Source organism: Pseudopipra pipra, chromosome 12 (assembly GCF_036250125.1).
Source record: "Pseudopipra pipra isolate bDixPip1 chromosome 12, bDixPip1.hap1, whole genome shotgun sequence".
In the NCBI taxonomy this organism is placed as follows: domain Eukaryota; kingdom Metazoa; phylum Chordata; class Aves; order Passeriformes; family Pipridae; genus Pseudopipra; species Pseudopipra pipra.
Genome location: NC_087560.1, coordinates 1,809,576 through 1,828,481, shown reverse-complemented (window position 1 = coordinate 1,828,481; position 18,906 = coordinate 1,809,576). Strand labels below are relative to the sequence as shown.

General features: G+C 45.1%; 1 protein-coding gene across 2 annotated transcripts in view; it reads left to right on the top strand.

Moving 5' to 3' along the window:
- RORA (RAR related orphan receptor A) overlaps positions 1–18,906 on the top strand; it is a 396,584-nt gene that overhangs the window by 32,231 nt on the left and 345,447 nt on the right. For both annotated transcript variants that reach the window (XM_064668337.1, XM_064668334.1), the window contains exons 2-3: positions 763–883; positions 1,993–2,237. In XM_064668337.1, coding sequence (XP_064524407.1) covers positions 2,066–2,237 — 172 coding nt within the window. In that variant the 5' untranslated portion in view covers positions 763–883; positions 1,993–2,065. The remainder of the gene's footprint in view (positions 1–762; positions 884–1,992; positions 2,238–18,906) is intronic.

The following is an 18,906-nucleotide window of genomic DNA, read 5'->3' as shown; positions in this document are numbered from 1 at the left end:
GTCCAGTTGTTCCCAGCACTGGTGAAAGGCAGTGGTCTGGCAGCTTTGAGGAATGAAGTTCTTTTTTTATTAGCCGGGCAAGATTCCCAACACACATCGCCTGGTCAGCCTGCTTAAACCCTGATCTGAGGAGAGGGATAAGCTTTCTCTTGGGCTAACAGGCAGTTCGCTTTCCACAGATCACATAATTCTTGCTTGTGTTTGGAGGCTGCCAATTAGTGAAAAGAGAGGGGAGAGACTTTGCAGGAAATTGCAGGTCTGATCCACTGAACTTGCATCAGAGAAGGACCACCTCGCTGCCTGCTGTGGCTGCCATGAGACCATGCTGGGATGTGACCCCTGTCTGTGCCAGCCTGTGTTCCAGGGACGTTCCTGCAGACTCAGACAAGGCCCAGGGAGCAAACTGTGCTCCTGCCTCCCTCATCCCCTTCCAGTGCTCCCCTTCCCAGCTGCTCTCTAGGAACAGCTTCCATCGGGCTGTTTAACTTCACAATGGTGAAAAGCTCGTAAGCTTTTGTGTCCATGCCCCAGGGGCTTCCAGGCCTGCCCTAACCCAGTCCTTAATCACAAAGATCAAGTGCTGGTTTACTCAGTGGGCAAGGTCTGTAAGCCCAGCTCTGATCCCCTCACATTTATTCATGCTCTGAAAATAAATGCAGAATCGTTTTTAATGTTACTCTGTCTTCTGCAGTCTCTGCCCACCCCTCTCAGATGGAGGTAGACAATAAGATAATCAGAACTACTGTGGTGCTTCTTTTCCAGATACAGGTAATCGGAACTCCAGGACCCTCCAAATCAACTGACCCAAGACTCTACCCTTCCACCAAAAGAACTGCCAGCAGTGCAAGATGTAATCCAATTTGTGGACGAGCTCCTGGGGCAGGTAGGACTTGTGGTACATCTCACAGCTGTTCGAGCAGCCTGCATTTGTGGCAGAGCACTGCAGTACTGGTGATTAAACTGCGGAATGTGGAATTGTCCAGGGTTCACCTACAAGTTTCATCAGGTACCAGCATCAACAGTGTTGAAAGCTGTAGCAACAGTCCTGGTTGGCAGAAGGTGGCATATCAGCTGCTTGCACATGATCCAGTACCATTTGGAAAAAGCTTGAACTGCTTTCAGTGAAAATGTCATTATTTGGTTTACTCAGGACGTGGTTCTAGTCAGAGCAGTCAAAGCAGGCAGCTTTAGCACCTTCTGTGCAGGAGGCAGTCGGACTGCATGTAACATGGCCTCTGCTACACAGGAGGGATGTGTTCTCCCATACACTGTTGGTGGCAGCTGCTACTTGATTTTAACATCAGGTAGTAGACAAGGAGTTGACCATTGCCGAGACTGTGAACTGCACAAGGGTGCTCGCAGAAGTCAGACCACATCTGGAGGTCTCCTGGCACCTTGCTAGTCACCTTTTGTTCTGTGTCAAAGCGCACTTCATTGAGAGAGAGGTATTGTCTGAAATGTTGCCTTCTCCGGCTGCGCGGCTGCTAAACATGTGGGTCTTGAGACGCTTAGTACAGCTGGCATCTTCTGATGCGGCTTCAGCTGCAACAGTCATGGGAGGGGGGGTGGGAAGACAGCCCCGCTCGGAAGCTCTTCCCGCTGGTGCCGGGGCTGGAGCGGGGAGCTCCCCGTGGGCCCGGTGGCCTCGCTGGCCGGGCCCCACCGCCGCGTCGAGCATCAGTCCCAGCCCCGGCGGAGGTCGGGCTGGCTCCCCGCCCGCCCCGGCCGGCGGCAGCACCTTCCCGAGCCCCGGCCCCGCTCGGGGGCCGCGGGGGCCCCGCCGTGGCCGCCCCCCTCCCGCGGGCGCGGGTCCCGCTCGGGGCCGCTCGGGGGGCGGCGGTGCCGGCGCGGGGCGCGGGGCTGGCGGAGCGCGGGGGGTGCGGGGGCGGGGGGGTGTGCAGCTCTCGCTAGCGCTGCTTGTGGTCACAGCCAGGCAAGCTCACATCCCATCTGGATCACGCTCGCTCTCTCCCTTCTGCTTCCCTACCATAGAGTTGCGCTGGAAACAGAAGATAGAGGGAGTGTAGGAGCTCGCCATCTCCAAGCGATCTACATTGGGAAAAACATGGAGTCCGCTCCGGCAGCCCCCGATCCAGCAGCCAGTGAGCCGGGCAGCAGCGTCTCCGAGGCGGCCGCCGGCGCCAGGGACACCCCGGTGAACCTGGAGCCTGCCCGGAAAAGCGATGCGCCGGCTCCCGTCCGCAGGCAGAGCTACTCCAGCAGCAGCAGCAGCAGAGGTAGGGAGACTTGGGGAAGGGGGAGGGGGCCGGGGGAGTGGGATCGGGGGGTGGGTGGGAATAGGAAGAGGGGGGCAAGAGAGAAGGGGGAAATGCAGCAATTTAATCCCCTGGTTTATTGCTCGTGCTCGTTGGAGCCGCGCACGCAAACAAGCCGAGCTTCTACCCCCCTGCAAAACCTTGCAAACTTTTATAGCTTCTTTTAATTGCTGCAGGAGGAGGGACAAATGCAATGAAAATATTGAGCGGTGTTTGGTGCTTTCCTATCTCCCTCGTTTATTGCCTGTGGTATCCGGATGGGTACTGTGCCCCTGAAATTACATAATTTTATAAATATATAAAGCAACAGCAGGAGTATTGGGATTCAAGGGAACAAACTTTTAAAGCTGCAGTGTCCTTCCTCCCCCCCTTTTTTCTCCCCCTCGTCTGTCTCCTTTTGACAGTTTCTCAACTGGTGTGCTGTGGCTTGTTGTGAATGGGGGATCTGTGATTAAACAGGAGATTTGCGGTTTGCGGGTGACTTATTCACTCTCTTGCGCGCTGTTTTCTCTTAATTCATTTAAGTGTATCTTAAAAATTATTTCACCGCGGAGCGGATGATCTCGTAGATGCCGTTGTTGAAGGTGCACAACTTCGCAGAGGGTCTCTCTGCGCCCGCGGCTTCTCAGCCGCTCCCCGCCGGCCCTCCCCGAATAGAAGCGCTGCCAGCAGCCGAGCCCCCTTTTCTGTGGCCAGCTGTCAAGCCCTCTCCTGCCTCAGGTTGCGTCTCGTGGCCGTGCGGGTCAGCTCTGAGGGGCTCAGGGCGGTGGAAGTTTGGTGCTGCCCGAGCCGCCCCGGCGGCGGGAGGGCTGCGGGGCCGTGCGGGGGGTGCGGGGCCGTGCGGGGCCGTGCGGGGCCGGGCTGCTCCCGCCGCGGGCACCGACACGGGCCCGGCTTCAAACAGCGCCGGAGTTTGCCGAGACGTGCGAGAGGGAGGAGGCTGCCGCTTTAATTACTTGTAAATAATTTATGAAGCGTTGCTCCCTACAAGAGGGGGGAGCGCGCTAGAGAGGCTTCGCTCGGTAAAATCCCTCGGTGATGGGTAAAAATGAATTAAATAACGCCATGTAATAATACACACGGCTGTTGAAGGATATGACGGGCGGTGAAAAAGTACGTGCCCGGCGGGAGCGGCAGCCCCCTCGGCGGCCGCCGGCGGGGCCGGGGCAGCGATGCCCGGGCGCTGGCGGTGGGGAGACGGGCTCTCCTCGGACGGAGGGGGTTTGGGTTGTAGGTTGGAATATGGCTGATCATGTGTTGGCTTGTGTTTTACAGTATTTTTCCCCTTTTGGCCACACCCCCCCTTCCCAGGCAGCTTCCCACTCAGGGAATCCGCGTACAGTAAAAGCCATCGAGATGACACACGCCGAAACATTTAATTAGAGGCGATTTGCGAGCGGGGAGCGCGCCGTTCGGCGGATGCCGAGGCGAGGAGGAGCGGGCTCGGCCGGAGGAGGCCGGGTGGCCACGGGCGTGTGTGCAGGGAGCGTTTGGCTGCGCGGGGTATATTTAGAGCTTGCGAGAGTGGATTTGGAATGCAAGCGCCTTATGTAACGAGGTTAATCAGAAACACTGGAGAAAATTTCCTTAATTTGTCGGGGAGTTTTCTGGATGTTTGCGGAGCGGCCGTAGTTGGCGGGTGTTACACAACGGCCCCCCCGCTCCGGCGCTCCCGGCCCAGGCTCCGGCGGCGCGGGCAGATGGTGCTGCCGGGGCGCGGGGCCGGCGGGAGGGACCCGCACCGGCCCGGGGAGGGGGGCAACTTCGGGATCCCATCAATTATGTAACGCTCGGCTGTCGCTTCTCCATGGATGCGAAGAGGAGAGAGAGAGAGAGGGGGGTGCTGGGAAGCCCGGGCGGCTCCGGCGGTGGAGGGTGTTTTCTCGGCGGTCCCGAATTGTTCGGGCTCTGGTACTGCTAACCCGCTGACCCACATGTCCCTCCTCCCCGGGGACTCGCCGGGGCCGGGGAAGGGCGGCCGGGCGGCGGCGGCCACTCGCCCGGGCTGGCGGTGGCCGCTCGCAGCAGGCACCGCGTTATGTAACAGCGCGAGTGGGGAGGCGAAGGTCAGTGATGGAGGGAAGGGAGCCATCCCCGCACACAATGGACACGGCCCCGCACAGCGCACGGCAGCCAGCTCCCGGAGGGCTGGGGGAGGCAGAAGGAAAAGGAGAGTGGCAGGGGTTGGGGGGGGGGGGATGAAAAAAAAAAAAGAAGTGTTTGGGTTTTTTCGGATGATGTAATGGAGTTGGCAGAAAATACAAGTCTACTCCTAGAGTGCAAACAGTAAGAGAATTGGAGCTGGCATTCTGTGCTAATGTTGCATAAATTAGCGTATTGGAAGTAAATTGACCTACACACTACACACCAGCTGATTGTGCCTTTCTAATAGTTAAAACCTGGAGATACAGAACCACGCGGGGAAACATGACAGTATCAACGTTTTGGCCTCCTTCAAATCAGGACTTGATGGATTAGGTGATAGGGGTCCCTATAGACTTGCAGGTTTGTTTTGTTTCTAAAGCTATTGGAATAGCATTTGGTTTCTTGCCCCTTTTTTTTTTTTCATATGGTCCTTTATATCTTGTGGCAACAACGTGACCTTAATGTGTGACTAGTATAGGTGAAATTATTTTTAGAACTGCTGGTTTATAAGCTCATATGCTCAGCTGTGTACGGAGTTCAAAAATGTACCTGTTTGGGTCAGGATTCTTCCGTGTGTTGGAAGCGGGCAGGTCTGGACTCTCACGCTGAATGGAGAAGTGAAACAGATACACAGATCCTTAGATAAATGTACACACTCCCCTGTCTAACTGTAAAAATCCTTATTTTTTGACTTGGCAAACACTACCAATATTTGTTTCGTATCCTTTATTTTCATAGCTGCACCTGCTGCAAAGCTGCTGTGGTACTTCAGGGTTTATAATAACCTGTGTACATAGGGAATGAAGAAAACAAAATGAAAGACAGGACCGTTGACGAAGAAGCAGGGAAAGTTTGCTGTGGAATAAAATCTTAAATGAAGCTTTAGTTATTACAACGCCATCATTTCAAAATACTTCATTGCTTGATAGGCAAACCTGTTTGCACCAGCAGATCCTTACATAACTTGGGTTTTATTTTGCAAAGGTTAGGCTGTGTTAGTTGCTGTGTAGAACACTTAACTTGAAAACATAACTGCTGGAGTTATCAAAAGCACCTTGCAAATGGGGAGTTGTTACCTGATTTATTCAATATGTGGGAGCATGCCTGTATCCTTGCATGTTTTGGAAAATCACCTGCAGTTTGATATCAAAACTGATTGTTAGAGCATTGACACCATACATGGAAAAAGCAGGCAATGGATAAAAAGTTCCCAAAAGGATGTTTTTTAATGCTGCCACTGATTGTTCAGATTTCCTGAAGACCAGCCACTGTCCAGCAGGGTGAATGTCAGTGTGAGAGTGTGTGTTCTGCAGGCAGGGGTTGTGCTTTGCCATGGTTAGGAGGAGGAATGTTTCACTCACCAGCCCTGGCCCTGGCCTAGGACTGTTGTTGCAATTCATTTCACTTTGCAGGCTTTGCCATCCATGGACTTCTACCCATGTACAGTCTAAGGCTTAATGTTGTGTTAGTCCCCTTAGAAACAGTCATAATTGAATAAGCTGTACTTTCATAGAGAACTACTGTCTTATTAAAAAGGAAAAGTACATAAGAAGCTTTTAAACCTGAGAAAAATGCTTGTTTTTTTTGGAACCAAGCTCTTGGTCTCAGAGGTGAGTTGGTCAAGAGAGAATATCTTGCTGAAAAAAAAAAAAAAGACAGCTCTTACATCATTGGATGATGCTGTGTGCAAATGTTTACATGATGCTTAATATTTAATAATAGAAAATTGCAGCTATGTAGGTACTTGTTCTTCTTTTCTTGCTGTTGAAGTACTGAGGGTATTTGCTATTTTCCAGAACCCTTTGGAATTTTTTATCATGTCATCTATTTATCCTAATCCTTTCTCTACTAGTAAATTGAGGGGTGTTGCTTTTTGTGCTATGTTTTAATTTGAGCAGTGCTCCACAAGTAGGGATGTGACATCATTAATAGTGACAACAATAGGTTTGTGATGTCCTTTTCTTTAAAAACCATTTTTTCCCTAGGTTTTCTCAGTTTCTGGATTTAGACTGTTCCACCGAGCAAAAATTCCACAGTGCAAAATTTCGTGTGTTGTTTTCAGGAGGACTCTTTTTGAATTTTATAAATTTGGATGTTTCCTGTAGATTCTTTGGGTTGCCTTTGTCATCACTGAGGGCTATTCTGCATGCACCACTGATTTAGTCCTATTTTGGTAGATGATATGTGCTTTGAATCCTTCAAAGTACAGCATTGTTTTAAATGTTTGTAGCATAGGAGCAATAATAGCAGCAGTATGTTGTTCTCCTAGGAACAATGCAGTTCTCTTATTTCAATAAACCATAACCTATTCTCTTATTTTATTTGCTTGAGAAACATCTCAGGAGCTCATAAACCAGTATGTAAATACTGTTATCATTCAACCAAATGCTGTAATTTTACTAAATAAAGAACATGTTTTGTAATGGAGATTAACGGGCTGTGTGACAATTTCAGTTTTGGGTATAAGCACTGCATTTGAATAGAAAGGGCAATTTCAGCTTTGGGAGGTTGTCTGATTTTTTATTTTTCTTCTGGTATTTGTTTTCTAAGCTCCAAAAATGCGTGCTGGGGAAAATCTGAAATGACTCAATCGACTTCGATGTGTTTAATCTGAGAGCTATCCCAGTAAAAAAGAGAAAGGGAAAAAGCTCAACCTGGTTTTAAATTACTGTGATATCCGTATCACCCTTGGAATTAATTCACAAACAGGTGAGCCATTCTTTACCAAAATATTTCTAGGAGCGTGTTTTCAGTGCCACACAGTTGTAAGAACAGGTGTTAAAAAAGACAAATTAAAAAAAAAAAAATTAAAATGATGGGTGTGTCTGAATGCAGTGGCCAGTCTGAGTGCAGGATTGTTTACAGGCTGGGTGCTTCCCTAATTCCAGACCGGGAGCACAGGGCTCCAGTCGGCAGCAGGAGCTGGGGCTGGCAGAAAGCAGGGGAAGGGAAAGGGGAATGCTGGGCCCAGGTAGGTTACAGGAAGCTGTCAGAATCCAATAATACACTTGACTGAGGGCCTTCCATTCCCGTGCTGCAAGGCAGTTGTCACTGCCTCAGCTGTCTGTCCATCCAGGCCTTTCAGCCAAAGGCTTCCTGTCATCCCAGTTCCTTTGGGAGGGATGTTGGAGCAGAGTCACATCTCAAGCAGAGCTGAATTTTTTCCCTGTCACAGCACACTCACACCTGGACCTGAGCACGCTGGGGAGCTTCTGCAGTTTGCTGTGGCTTTGGTGGAAGGGGAACTTCCTGTAGGTAAAATGTTGGAGGAACTTGTGAATGTGTGGATGCATCCACACTTCATATACGGATTTCTGCTGTCTTGTTCTCTCTTCCTCTGGTTCCTCGTTCAAGTATCTTGTGTTTCACCTATTGCTGAGGCTGTCTTTGGAGCCCTGATAATCACCTCTGGAAATGTAGTTTACAGAGCTGTAGTTTTTAAGCTGTTGGTTCTCTATACACTCACAGCTGGCAGACAGTTCATGCATCCTTACCTGCACAGATTCTCACAGATATGTAGAGGAGGGTCCTGCAGAGCAGAGTCTAAATCTGCTACTGCCACTGGATAGATCCATGTTGCACATTTGGTCTCAGAATGGATAGAACTTCAGTTTTAGGGTTGTTAGGGGGTTTTTTGGCTCTTCTACAGCTTTGCTGTTGTGATGATTAGAAAGTTTCTCACTTCTAACTAGCTGTGTTCAAGATGAGTTAGTTCTGTTGCTTCTTTAAATGTTTTCTATAAAATCCCCTTGGACTGAAAATGAAGAAGAGACTGGTATTTTATTTTGTGATAGCTGAACTAACACAGTGAGCTCTGTTCTCTGACTCACAGTTTAGCACTTCAGCGTATCTGTTGTAGATGGTCTGTGCTGATAGAAACATGAGAACAGCTTGGGCTGTATGTCACGAGGAGTTAATTGTCTAATTTCTTGAATGCAAAGGTAGTGAATTATTCTTCATCCCGTAATCTGAAGTCTCATCTGGGTACGTTTCAGTCTCGGCAACAACTGAGCTCTTCAGAGACTAAGTGTATTAGGGTGTGTATTTTCATGAAGAAATTGTGGGGCTTATTTTACAGCAGTTTAATCTTATAGTTTGGCCTCATTGCACTGTTCATTTGGAAGGATCCCCAGGTGTTTTCAACACTATCGGGAACCATTTTGCTTATTACTGAAATCCAGCCACTTCTTGTGTGGAATCTGACAGCTGTTTAATGGTGCTCAGCCATGCTAAGCAGATCAGAACAGAAAGTGAAGAATACCATACCTGATTGAAACACTCAGAGGGATTTTGGATACAGATAATATAATTATCTGCATTGGAATTGGGTCAAACAGCTCTATTCCTGTAGAAAATTACTAGATATTTTCAGTGGCAATGTATGGTCAAGAAATTGGTTTGAAATACCTTCCTGAAAATGATCCCCCCAGCAGTGAGATAATCGAAGATCCTGCTGCTTACCCTATTGTGATCACCAGATGCAGTATGATCAATGTTTTCTTCGGGTATTTCTGGATGTATTAATTGTTTGGTTCCATGCTGGTATGTGAAATCTTATAAACCAGGGGGGACGCCTGGGATGTTGCAGGTCTTGCTTTGTAAAGCAAATTTCTCACCGTAGCGTTCCTTAAGCAGTGAGGTGCAGTCTGTGAAACGTGCTCGTGTTCACAGGGGTTTTACAGGTGGTTCTGGGGGATCTGTTGACCCTCAGCCAGGAGGGGCTGGGGGAGGTGGGTGTCACGGTCTTGTCTTGTGAGGATATTGGGGACCATGGGGAAAACACAGAGCTCTTTTCCACTTGTCTTCAGTTTCGCTTCCCATATTATGGAGCAAAACAGGATATAACAGAAGATCTGCAAAGGACCAAAAGTCAAAATTCATGATCAACTGAATGTACATATATGTTCCAGTAATAATGACCAACTGCAGAGCCTTTCATTTGTAATTTAATCTAATAATTTCCGTGCACTTCTAAAGGAACACGCTATGAAGCTGGCAACTTCTGAGGAATTGCTGTGCTGTTACAAACAGCATTTGAGCTGGCATTATAACAGCATGAGAGATAGCGAGATGGAGAACAAAGTTAGCAGCTGAAACTGAGCTCAGAGCAATCGCTAGCAGAATGTGAGAAAGCAGAGCTGGGTTATGATAACCTCCCTTGTAGAACCAAATTAAACCGTTCTTAAAGGCTTTGTTGATTTTTAGTTTGTAGTTGTACCGTGTATTTACTTCACATGGGCGTGTGAGATTAATGAGGCAGGTGTAGTGATCACGGAGAGAGAAACTGCGGTGCTGCTGTTCTTTTTAAATGTTCCATTTCATGCAGACTGTGGGATATTTACAGCGTTAATTGACAATATGTCTGTGTGCTTTAGTTCTGCAACTGTTCAAATGGATTGAAAGTGTTTAATACAGAGGGAGGATGGAAATTAAAACTCCTAGAAGGAGGTTGAACAGAGACCCTCCCCTCTTTTTTTTTTTTATTACTCTTGCAAAAATCCTTCGAATGCTCATCCAAAGAGGTGGTTTGTGTGAAGAATGGTGAATGTGTGGCCAAGAACTCTGCGGCTGGTTTTGAAAATGTGGCTGAAAGAATACAAAGGGCAAATCAAAAATCAAAAAGCGGAGGTAGAGCATTTGGCATAAGGGCCATTGATGACACATCCAACAGCACTGCCAGCTCCTCACCTGGGAGAGAGGAGGTGAGGAGAGAGGAGTTTTTCCACAGCTCTGTAGAACTGTATGCCTTACACTTCTGAAATACATATATATGCAAAACTGTAGACACCATGGGGAAAACTTAAATTATGTATTAGTAGAGCTTGACTTGACTGTTTTGGCACTGAAGCAAGGTCTGTTAGATACAGTCAAGGATAAAACCAAGGCCAAGACTTGTGAAATACTGATTATAGGGTTTATTTTATTCCTGTCATGGAATTATGAGAATACTTTAAAGTAGGATTTCCCCTCATAGTTTCTCTTCAAAGGTGTAGAGGTAGGAAAAAAGGCCTTTTTATGAACCTATAGATGACTCTGCCAAAGTCTGTACCAAATGTAAATCAGTGAAAGGGCTCTGCTGCACTACATCTTTTAACTAAGGGCAGAAAGGTAAGGTTTGAACTATTTGTTTGAGAGAAGTCTTGAAATTTGGTAAAGCAGGCTAAAATACAGCTTTTGTTAATACTTTACTTGAAGTAAAAAAACTGTCAGCATGAAGCATCTTCTAAATCCTGTGTATATTAAAAAATAAAATAAAATAAAACCAATCTCAGAGGAAACTAGGGCATATCAAAAACCTCTCTCTGCGTCATGCTTCATTTGTGTAATCTTTAGAAGTTTTGTTAGTCATTTGTCTTGTCATTATAGCAGTTAGGAAAGGGTCCTTTACTGTCCGGGTTGTTAGAGAGGCCTTTTAAAAATCCCAATGAAGTATTCTCTGAACTGGTAACTCTTCTGTTGAGTCAGAGTGATTCTGGGATAAATACACGTAAAAATCAGTCAGCAAAAGCACAAAAGCAACTCTTTGCAGGACTGCTGCTTGGAGGAATAATGGCAGAAGCAATCTGGGGTGGTGCTGCACTCCCAGGCTCTGAGCAGTCCTGCCAGTCTGCCAATGGCCAGCCAGGCTTTACACCTGGAGAGTCTTTAAAAAACCAAACCAGCTAGTCATTGCTAGAGATTTCATTCCCACTCAACACTCTTAACATTTGTAATGGTATATTTTTTTTCTGCAAGAATCAGGTGTATTTTTAAGAAGTGGTCTGATTTTCATGAATGTGAATGTGCAAGGGATCAGCTCAGGTCAGTCATATGTTGGCAGCATGAGAGCTACCCTTGGCTATTAGAAGAGTTCTGCTCTGCTGGCACAAGACTTGGTCCTGTGACAGTTTATGTGTGTGTTTAATACCAAGTGCAGTGAATGATTCTGTTGGTGTCAGTGATAGTGAAGCTGGGCTGTGTGTGTAGTAAAGATCAAGGGAAAATGGGAAATTGTTTAGAAAAACATGGAATTCTAGTATCCATTAAAAGGACTTCGAAAAAAAAAAGATGAATTAACTGTAGTTTTCAGGGTAGGGGGGCTGGGTGAGTAGTTGTAATTACTTTGGCAGATATATTGTTACCCTGCTGTAATTTTGCTTGTGGGATTATACTGTGGCTCCACTGCTGGAGAAGAATTTATATCCCTACTTCAGAGCAGCTGTTAGGAGATGAGTAACCATTTCCTCAGGTACAGAACCTGAGCTGCAATTGTCTGTTGCTGGATATGGAATGTTTTTGCTAAGATTGCTAAAGGATTTTTTTTTTTGGAATTACTGAAATCTTAGCTCTCTCTATATATATATGTATATCAATCAAAAAGTCTTTTTTGTTTCCTGATGGAAAGAAGGAAGGGAAAGATGAACAAATTGTAGGGACTTACCCACAGAAAATCTAGGAAGCTGACTGTTGAGGTGCCCTGCCATTTGGCTTTTCTCTCTCTAGATTTTGGCTGCCTCTAAGAGGGTTTGACCATAACGGAACTATTTTCCCATATTTTTTTGTTTTCTAGGTAAATTACACTCTACCACTTTACCTCTTTTTAGAGATTCACCGTTCTAGTTCGTGAGAAATTGCAGTTGTTAATTTTTTTGATGATAATACCCCAGGGAAATTGCCAGGCTGGGTCAGCAGTGTCTCAGAGATGTGACAGGTAGTGTGGTATCCAAGGCTGTGCAAAAGAACAAGGGAAGATTTTTTATTTTATTTTATTTTTTAAAGGGGAAAGGAAAACCCTTCCAAAATTCTAGCGAGTCATTAACTTTCCACAGCAGTGCCCAAGGCATTCCGTCACCAGAATCTTTGGTTTCAGCTCTCCAGAGAACGCTCCCACACACAGCATTCACCTCGGAGGGGATAAGGACAAAGGATTCTGGACGAAGCCAGGATCAACAGATCAGCTTGGTTTACAGCTTCCCTTTAGCATGCTGCATTTGGCCTCAGCCTTGGGTTTCTGACGTTCCCAAATCCACCTTCCTGTTGTTTTCAGCCCAGCTCAGAGACTGTGGAAATTGTCACAGATCTCTGCAATTGGCAAGTTCTCCTCTGAATTTCTTCCACGTATCCTTTCTTTTCTTCGCCACAGCAGAGGTTCAAAGCAGAATGTCTTTGGGGATTTGAGAGCAAATGATCACAAGTGGCGAGGTGGGGACTCGTGCCAATATACTGAAAATATTTTGTTGCATTGCTTTTCTCTGCACACAGCACAACGCACACTGGAAGCAAACTTGGCTCTGGAAAGGCAGCAATAGAAAATGTAAAAACAAACCCAGAAAGGAAGTAAATGAAGCCAAAGGGGGAGCAGGGTAGTTTTGGGTAATGAACAGTAAAAGAAAGATGTGGAACTTAAGGAAGAAGTGTAATGAAAGGGCACAAAGGAAAGATGACTGATTTGGAGAATGGCCTGGAAAAAAAAAAAAAAAAAAACACCAACATTTGGAAAAGGACTGGAGTAGTGGGGGAAGCTGCAGCGTCTGCTGAGGGGAGGGGAATTTACTGCCTTATTGCCTCTGGACAATTAATATATTCTTATTCTGTGATCTTGTCTTTCCTATGGAATGGAATGTAAAATGTGTTTAGTGCATGGGGGGGTCTCAGACAGTTGCCTCTCAGACTTGCTGCAGCACCCCATTGTTTCCAATGAGCTCTGACTAAACACTTTCGCCAGAGATGTTGTGCTAATGTGTTATATGAATTATTTGTCTTATCTCAGTCCTGTGAAATTAGAAGCCCTTTCCCACAGTGTGTTAAGCAGATTAAAATGAAAGCCTGTTTTTATGGTCCAGGAACAGTTCAAATATTTGAAGAAAAAAAAAAAAAGGAAAGAAAAAAGTTGTGAACTAACAGTGGGATGCTGCGAGGAGGCTTTATGAAGCAAACACATTTTATCACTTAAATGGTGAGATAAGTTCCAAGCTTTCCTTGAAAAGGTTTATATTGTTTTCCTTGATGCCTTAAATCAAGGGAAGATCTTGGGCCTCATAGTTTCTGCTAAGATACCTTTCGTTGTTGTTGTAATTTGAAGTTAACTTGCTGGGCATCTGTGCAGTTCCTTCTTCAAAACCTTGTAGTGACCAAAGGACTACATTTACCTACTGGTAGGCAGTCCTGGGACAGGTCTTGGGCTGTTTGGAAAAGCACTAAACATCATATTAAAGGCTGCTACCAGCTGTTTTTTGTTTGTAGGAGAAATTACTTTAAAAAGTAGTCAATGGCTTTGTAGAAGTACACATGAGATTTGGGATTCATGTTACTCTGTCTCTTGAATTCCTATCTGGTGTATCAGTCCCTTCTCCCTCAGGAGCAGAATATGTTTTAGTTACAGCAGCATTTTATTTATAATGACTCACTCTATCCTAGTGTCATAATGTTCCAAGACACTTTATAAGATAACTGTTCTTCTACCTGTGTGGCTTTTGTCACGCAGAAAGTCTAAATCTATAATGAAATTAGTACAGACATGACACTTGCTTAAGATGCTGTGTTTGGGCAATAACTTAATTAAGACATCACATATTATTGTAATATATGAGAGTGGACAGAGTAATGGTGTGATGTCAGAGTGAGCATTGTACATTTTCTGGACTCTGTTCCTGTTGCTGCAGCTTTCTCATTAATTTCTCTAATTTCCCTGCACAGAAATTAGAAAAAAGAATCCCTGTTGCTGCATCAGCAGTGTTGCCCCTTGGGGCCTCTTCAGATCCCGCTCAGGGTTGAGAAGTCCTGGGAGTGCTCACGGGCTGCACTGTTGGAGCTCCGGGCTGAGCTGAGTTCCACATCAGGAGGACACACAGGCAGGAGGGGCAGGAGGGCTGACCTGTTCTTTCCTGCTCTGTGGACTAAGTGAGCAGCACTGGAGCGCTGAGGGGGCAGAGGAGGTCCTTCCAGGTCTGCCTTGAGGTGCTGGTTCCCACAGAAGGAAGGGATATGCACAAGTCTGGCGGTTTTCCCTCTGTCCCTGTTGGATGAGGAGGCAGCAGCTGTGCCCTGATGGCTTTTCTTCTTCTCCAGATCTGCTCTAGGTGTCCTTTTGTACCAGTAGCTCCATGCCCGTGTCCCTGGGGTACCTCTGTGTGCTCTTGGCACAGGCCTGGAACAATCCCCACTCTCTCTGGTGCTGCAGTCAGAACTCCTGGGGTGGGTGCAGCTCTGCCAGCAGAAGGGAGCATTTCTCAGTTTGTCCTGGGTTCCAGTGGAGCAAACCCAGCATAAACATTATTTTTCCCCAAAGTTGCCCTCTGTCAGGTTACAGCTTGACATGCTGGAGGGAGTGGGGGCTGGGGAGGAAGGCAGCTTTTTTTTGGTCCTAACTGGCTCTGCTGTCTGGGCAGTGCTTCCCAATCCTCAGGAGATTGTAGGGATCTGTCTCTGCTTAGCCCTTATCAAGTTGCAATTATACCACTACTGCTCAGTGGATTTACATGGTTTAATTTAAACTAAAGGCTTCAGATCCCCCTGCAGACTGGACACTACAGTCCTGTGGTGTTCCACAGAGGGATTTTGCAGTAGGTTATGTATTAAAACTTTATAAGAATTAGCTAAATGGCAGTGGTAGGGGGAAAGCAGTATTCCTCCTTTTGGTGTAAATTCTTACCTGTTGTAAGCATTTTTCACCATTCCTTGGCCAGACCAGCACAGAAAAATTTGGTTTTAGTCTGTCTCAGGTCTGATTTTACAACATCTAAGTGTAAATGTAAGTAGTTGAAGTTTTTGTGTAATGCTGACATTTCTATGTGATATTTCTCTAGAAAAGTAAATATTTCTACATTACTGTTTTCCAGTGTTATGTTTTCTCTGTAAACACATTGCTTTTGATTTGCATTTCTTTTTCATATTTATCCAATGGGTTTTGTTTTAAGCAGAGAGATTTATAACTGCTGGACATTACTGAGGGAAAAAAGTTATAGACATAAATCAAGAACATATAGGGAATAATTAAGCTATATTAAAATTAAAGCATTTGGAATTTTTAATGCCTTTAAGGTAATGTAAATTTAAAACATACTTTAGATTTATATCATATGAAGCTGTTCTGCCTGACTTCCACCAGCCTTTATTAAGGACTAAGCAATCTACTTGCAACCTTTTGTAGAGATCACACTTTTATTTGTAATTTGTCTTCTAATGTGCAGTTAATAGTGATGTGGCAATCATTCAGTTTTGCAAAACCAGGTAGGCTTCTAATACTACAGAGAGGTTTCTAATATGTGGAAAAACACTTTATTTGAGGCATTGCCATAGTGATTAGGTTCTTCACGTTTTCCTTAAAGACAGTTTGGAGGAAAAATTCCTTCCGGCGGCACCAATTTGCAAATTTATAGGCAGGTGTGGAATGCTCTCGTCAGTATTGCAGTTGGGAAGGTTTCCATTCTTTCCCATTCGTTTAAAACCTCACGTGGTGAAGCTGAAAGGACTTAGTGCAGATGTGCTGTGCCTTCTTGCATATCACATTTGTTCCCCTGGAGGAACACCCAGAGTTACTGGGACGGGGTTCGGAGACATTCATACTGTATATTTTCTACACTGCAAGAGGTTAATTCAGTTTGTTGTCTCTGGTAAGAGTTCTTCCTGTGGCCACTGAGTTACCAAGACTTGCAGGAGAGGATGAAAGCAACAGCCATAAACTCTGAGTTCCCTGATGTGCATTAGTCTACCTGGTCAAATCCATCCTTTGAGATTGGGAGGGACAATTGGGCTTTAAACCTCCCTTTCTCTAGAACTGCCTTCTCCTCTGGACACACCTATTCCTCTCCCACACCCCCTGTCCGAGTTCAGCTGCAGCAGCATGAGGTGAGGGTGAGTGCTCAGGGACGGAGGGTGTTGGGAAGGCTCTGGTTTGATGGCAACATCAAACACTGCTGCAGGTTCCGAGCTTAAAATGCAAGTGTTCACTCCACCTAAGCTGATATCATTAACCATCAAAGGCTGTTTAATGTGAGCTGGAGCTACAGATCCGAGATGTGAAAAGAATTGAAATACACTGTGTTATGTAACTTCAGGTTGATAATATGTGGTTGTGTTACAGAGAAGGATTAAGGGCAAGTTTTATCCAAAGGCACTTTCAGGAACTGGAGATATCCAGAATATTGTTAGTCATCCTTTCAGCTTTTTATTAGCAGTATCTTGCTGAGACAGGTAATTGTTAAAACTGGAAGTCTGGTTGGTAGTTCAAGTCCAAAGATGTATTAAAGTGAACTTTCCAGCAAAGGGGAGGCAGGTCACTGCCAGTGGTTTCAGCCAGAGAAACAAGCCTGAAATCCGCTTTCTGGTCTGTCTGTTCACCACCTTTGGAGTTTGTTTGTCTGTGTTTGACAGACTTTGGAGTAAAAAAGGGTTTGATTACAAGCAATTAAAGTATTCAGGAAAAGGGGGTAAGTAGTAAAATTCAGAAACATGCCCGCACAGGGAAGAGAAACAAAGAAGAGAGGCCCCATATAGATCTTCTCTAGTATAGGGAAAGTGTGGCCAGTATGTTGTTATCAGTACACTTGGAATGGTGGGAGACAAAATTGAGATTCTTCCGGGAGAACTAAGCTGGAAATCTTCCATCAGAATGTAGGAGAACTGGTCAAAATATTCAAATAAAACAAAACTCCACAGGGTTCTGCTCCCTCCTTTCTGGTTCTGAACTTGGCATCAATGAACAGCTTTGGAATAGCTGTGATATCAGCTGTTTGCCTTAAGAGGACAAGAGGTTTGTGTACCCTTCAGAAGCTGGAGAAGAGATGGAATCCCAGCCATCAGTAGGCTCTGGACTCCTCATATCAGAACCCAAAGCAAGAGTTAACAACTGAATGTTCCACTGGGCATGGTGCACTTCATATTTCAAACAGAGCAAATGCAGCAGGAGGTCTGAAGTGGAGCTGAGCTTCCAGAAACCAGCCCAATAACAACAAAAAACCTTAATCTTAGTATGAAGACCTTGCATTGGGGCATCATGCAAATCCTGTTAATAGTGTAATAATTCTCCATTAATTCCCATCGCTGTTATGTCATGTTGATTTTTAGCTGCTTGATTCATCATAATTTTGTCAATTATATTGAAGACTCTTTTTATATTCAACTATTAAAAAGTGGCTTAGGTTTCTGTTGATTCTCTAATTTTTGCATCTTTTCCTAAGATCACTGATGTCCTGAACGACAATTCTCATTTTAGGAGTAGGAATATCTGTTGAAATTCTGTTTCCTTACTTCCTCAATATATACATGTTGTCCTTTTGAAGTAGGTTGTACTGCTTCCCAGGAGACTAGGGAAGCTTCTGCTCTTCTTTCTGTTTGAATCTTGCTAATGCAAGTGTTACCAAGATATTATGTGTTAAATCTGCAGCAAAACAACATTGATTTCTTTCATTCTTTTCTGTATGGTGGAAGGAAGCAGAAGAGGTTTTACTCTTGGCATTTATCACACCCAAGTGGGCATGGGAGTAATTTTTCTAAGACAAGAATTATTTCTAAAAATACACTTATATTTATTCTGTTTGTTTAAGCTTTCTTGTCTGAGCTTAGCAGGTTTCTAAAGAGCTCTTTTTCCAACATGAAGATGGTGAGACCTGATGGATATTAAAATTTAAGTGAAACATTTATATTCCTAGAGGAAAGGTGCATCTTCAGGGAAAAAGAATGAATGTTGCTTAATTGATAGTGACACGTGTGCTGTATTTACTTTCAGTGAACAGGTGTGAAAATTCATCTCCCCTAATGGGTCTGTGTGATTTTGAAACTCTGACCCTTTTAAAAAACTGGAATCCCTAAGATTTTCTGTGCTTTAGATTGAGTGCCTGTTTGGAAGATGGAGGTGCCAGGGTAGGTACTTCCTTCCCCTGAAGGGTGAGTTATCATAGCAGAATTCAGGAACTGGAGCTATCCAAAATATCATAAGTCATCCTTTCAGCTTTTTATTAGATCCCAGGAGAATAAACCAGCTTCCACTCAAAGCATTTAAAAAGAAGTTTTATCAGGTATTTCTAGAAGAGCAGAAGAGGGTTTTTGGTAACAGCAAATGCAGGGGGGGTGCTGTCCCATTAGCAGAGTTCATCTCCCAGGCTGATTTCTTCTAATCAACAGAATTATAACCAATGATGAACTGTTGGTATCAACATGTTGTAATGACCAATTAATGGAAACAAGGAGATGTTTTTGTTTCGGAAAATTGATGTGGTGAACAACAGGAGCAGACACAGGTAGGCTCATAAATTGCTAAATGGATGCACTGGAAGTGCTGCTTCTGAAAGATAAACAGCTGGGGAAGAGTCAGAGGAAGTGTTGATTTTTGTCTTAGTAAGATAAGTACTGACAATCAGACTAATAAAAACAGGGTTCCAGTAGGTTATTATTTTACTGACTTGTATGCCTTTCGTGTTGGAAGTGTAATGGAATTGAGGTCTCCCTCCACTGAGAATTAATAAGCTGTGTTTCACTTGCCTTGTGTTGGAGTAACTTAGTTTTACTA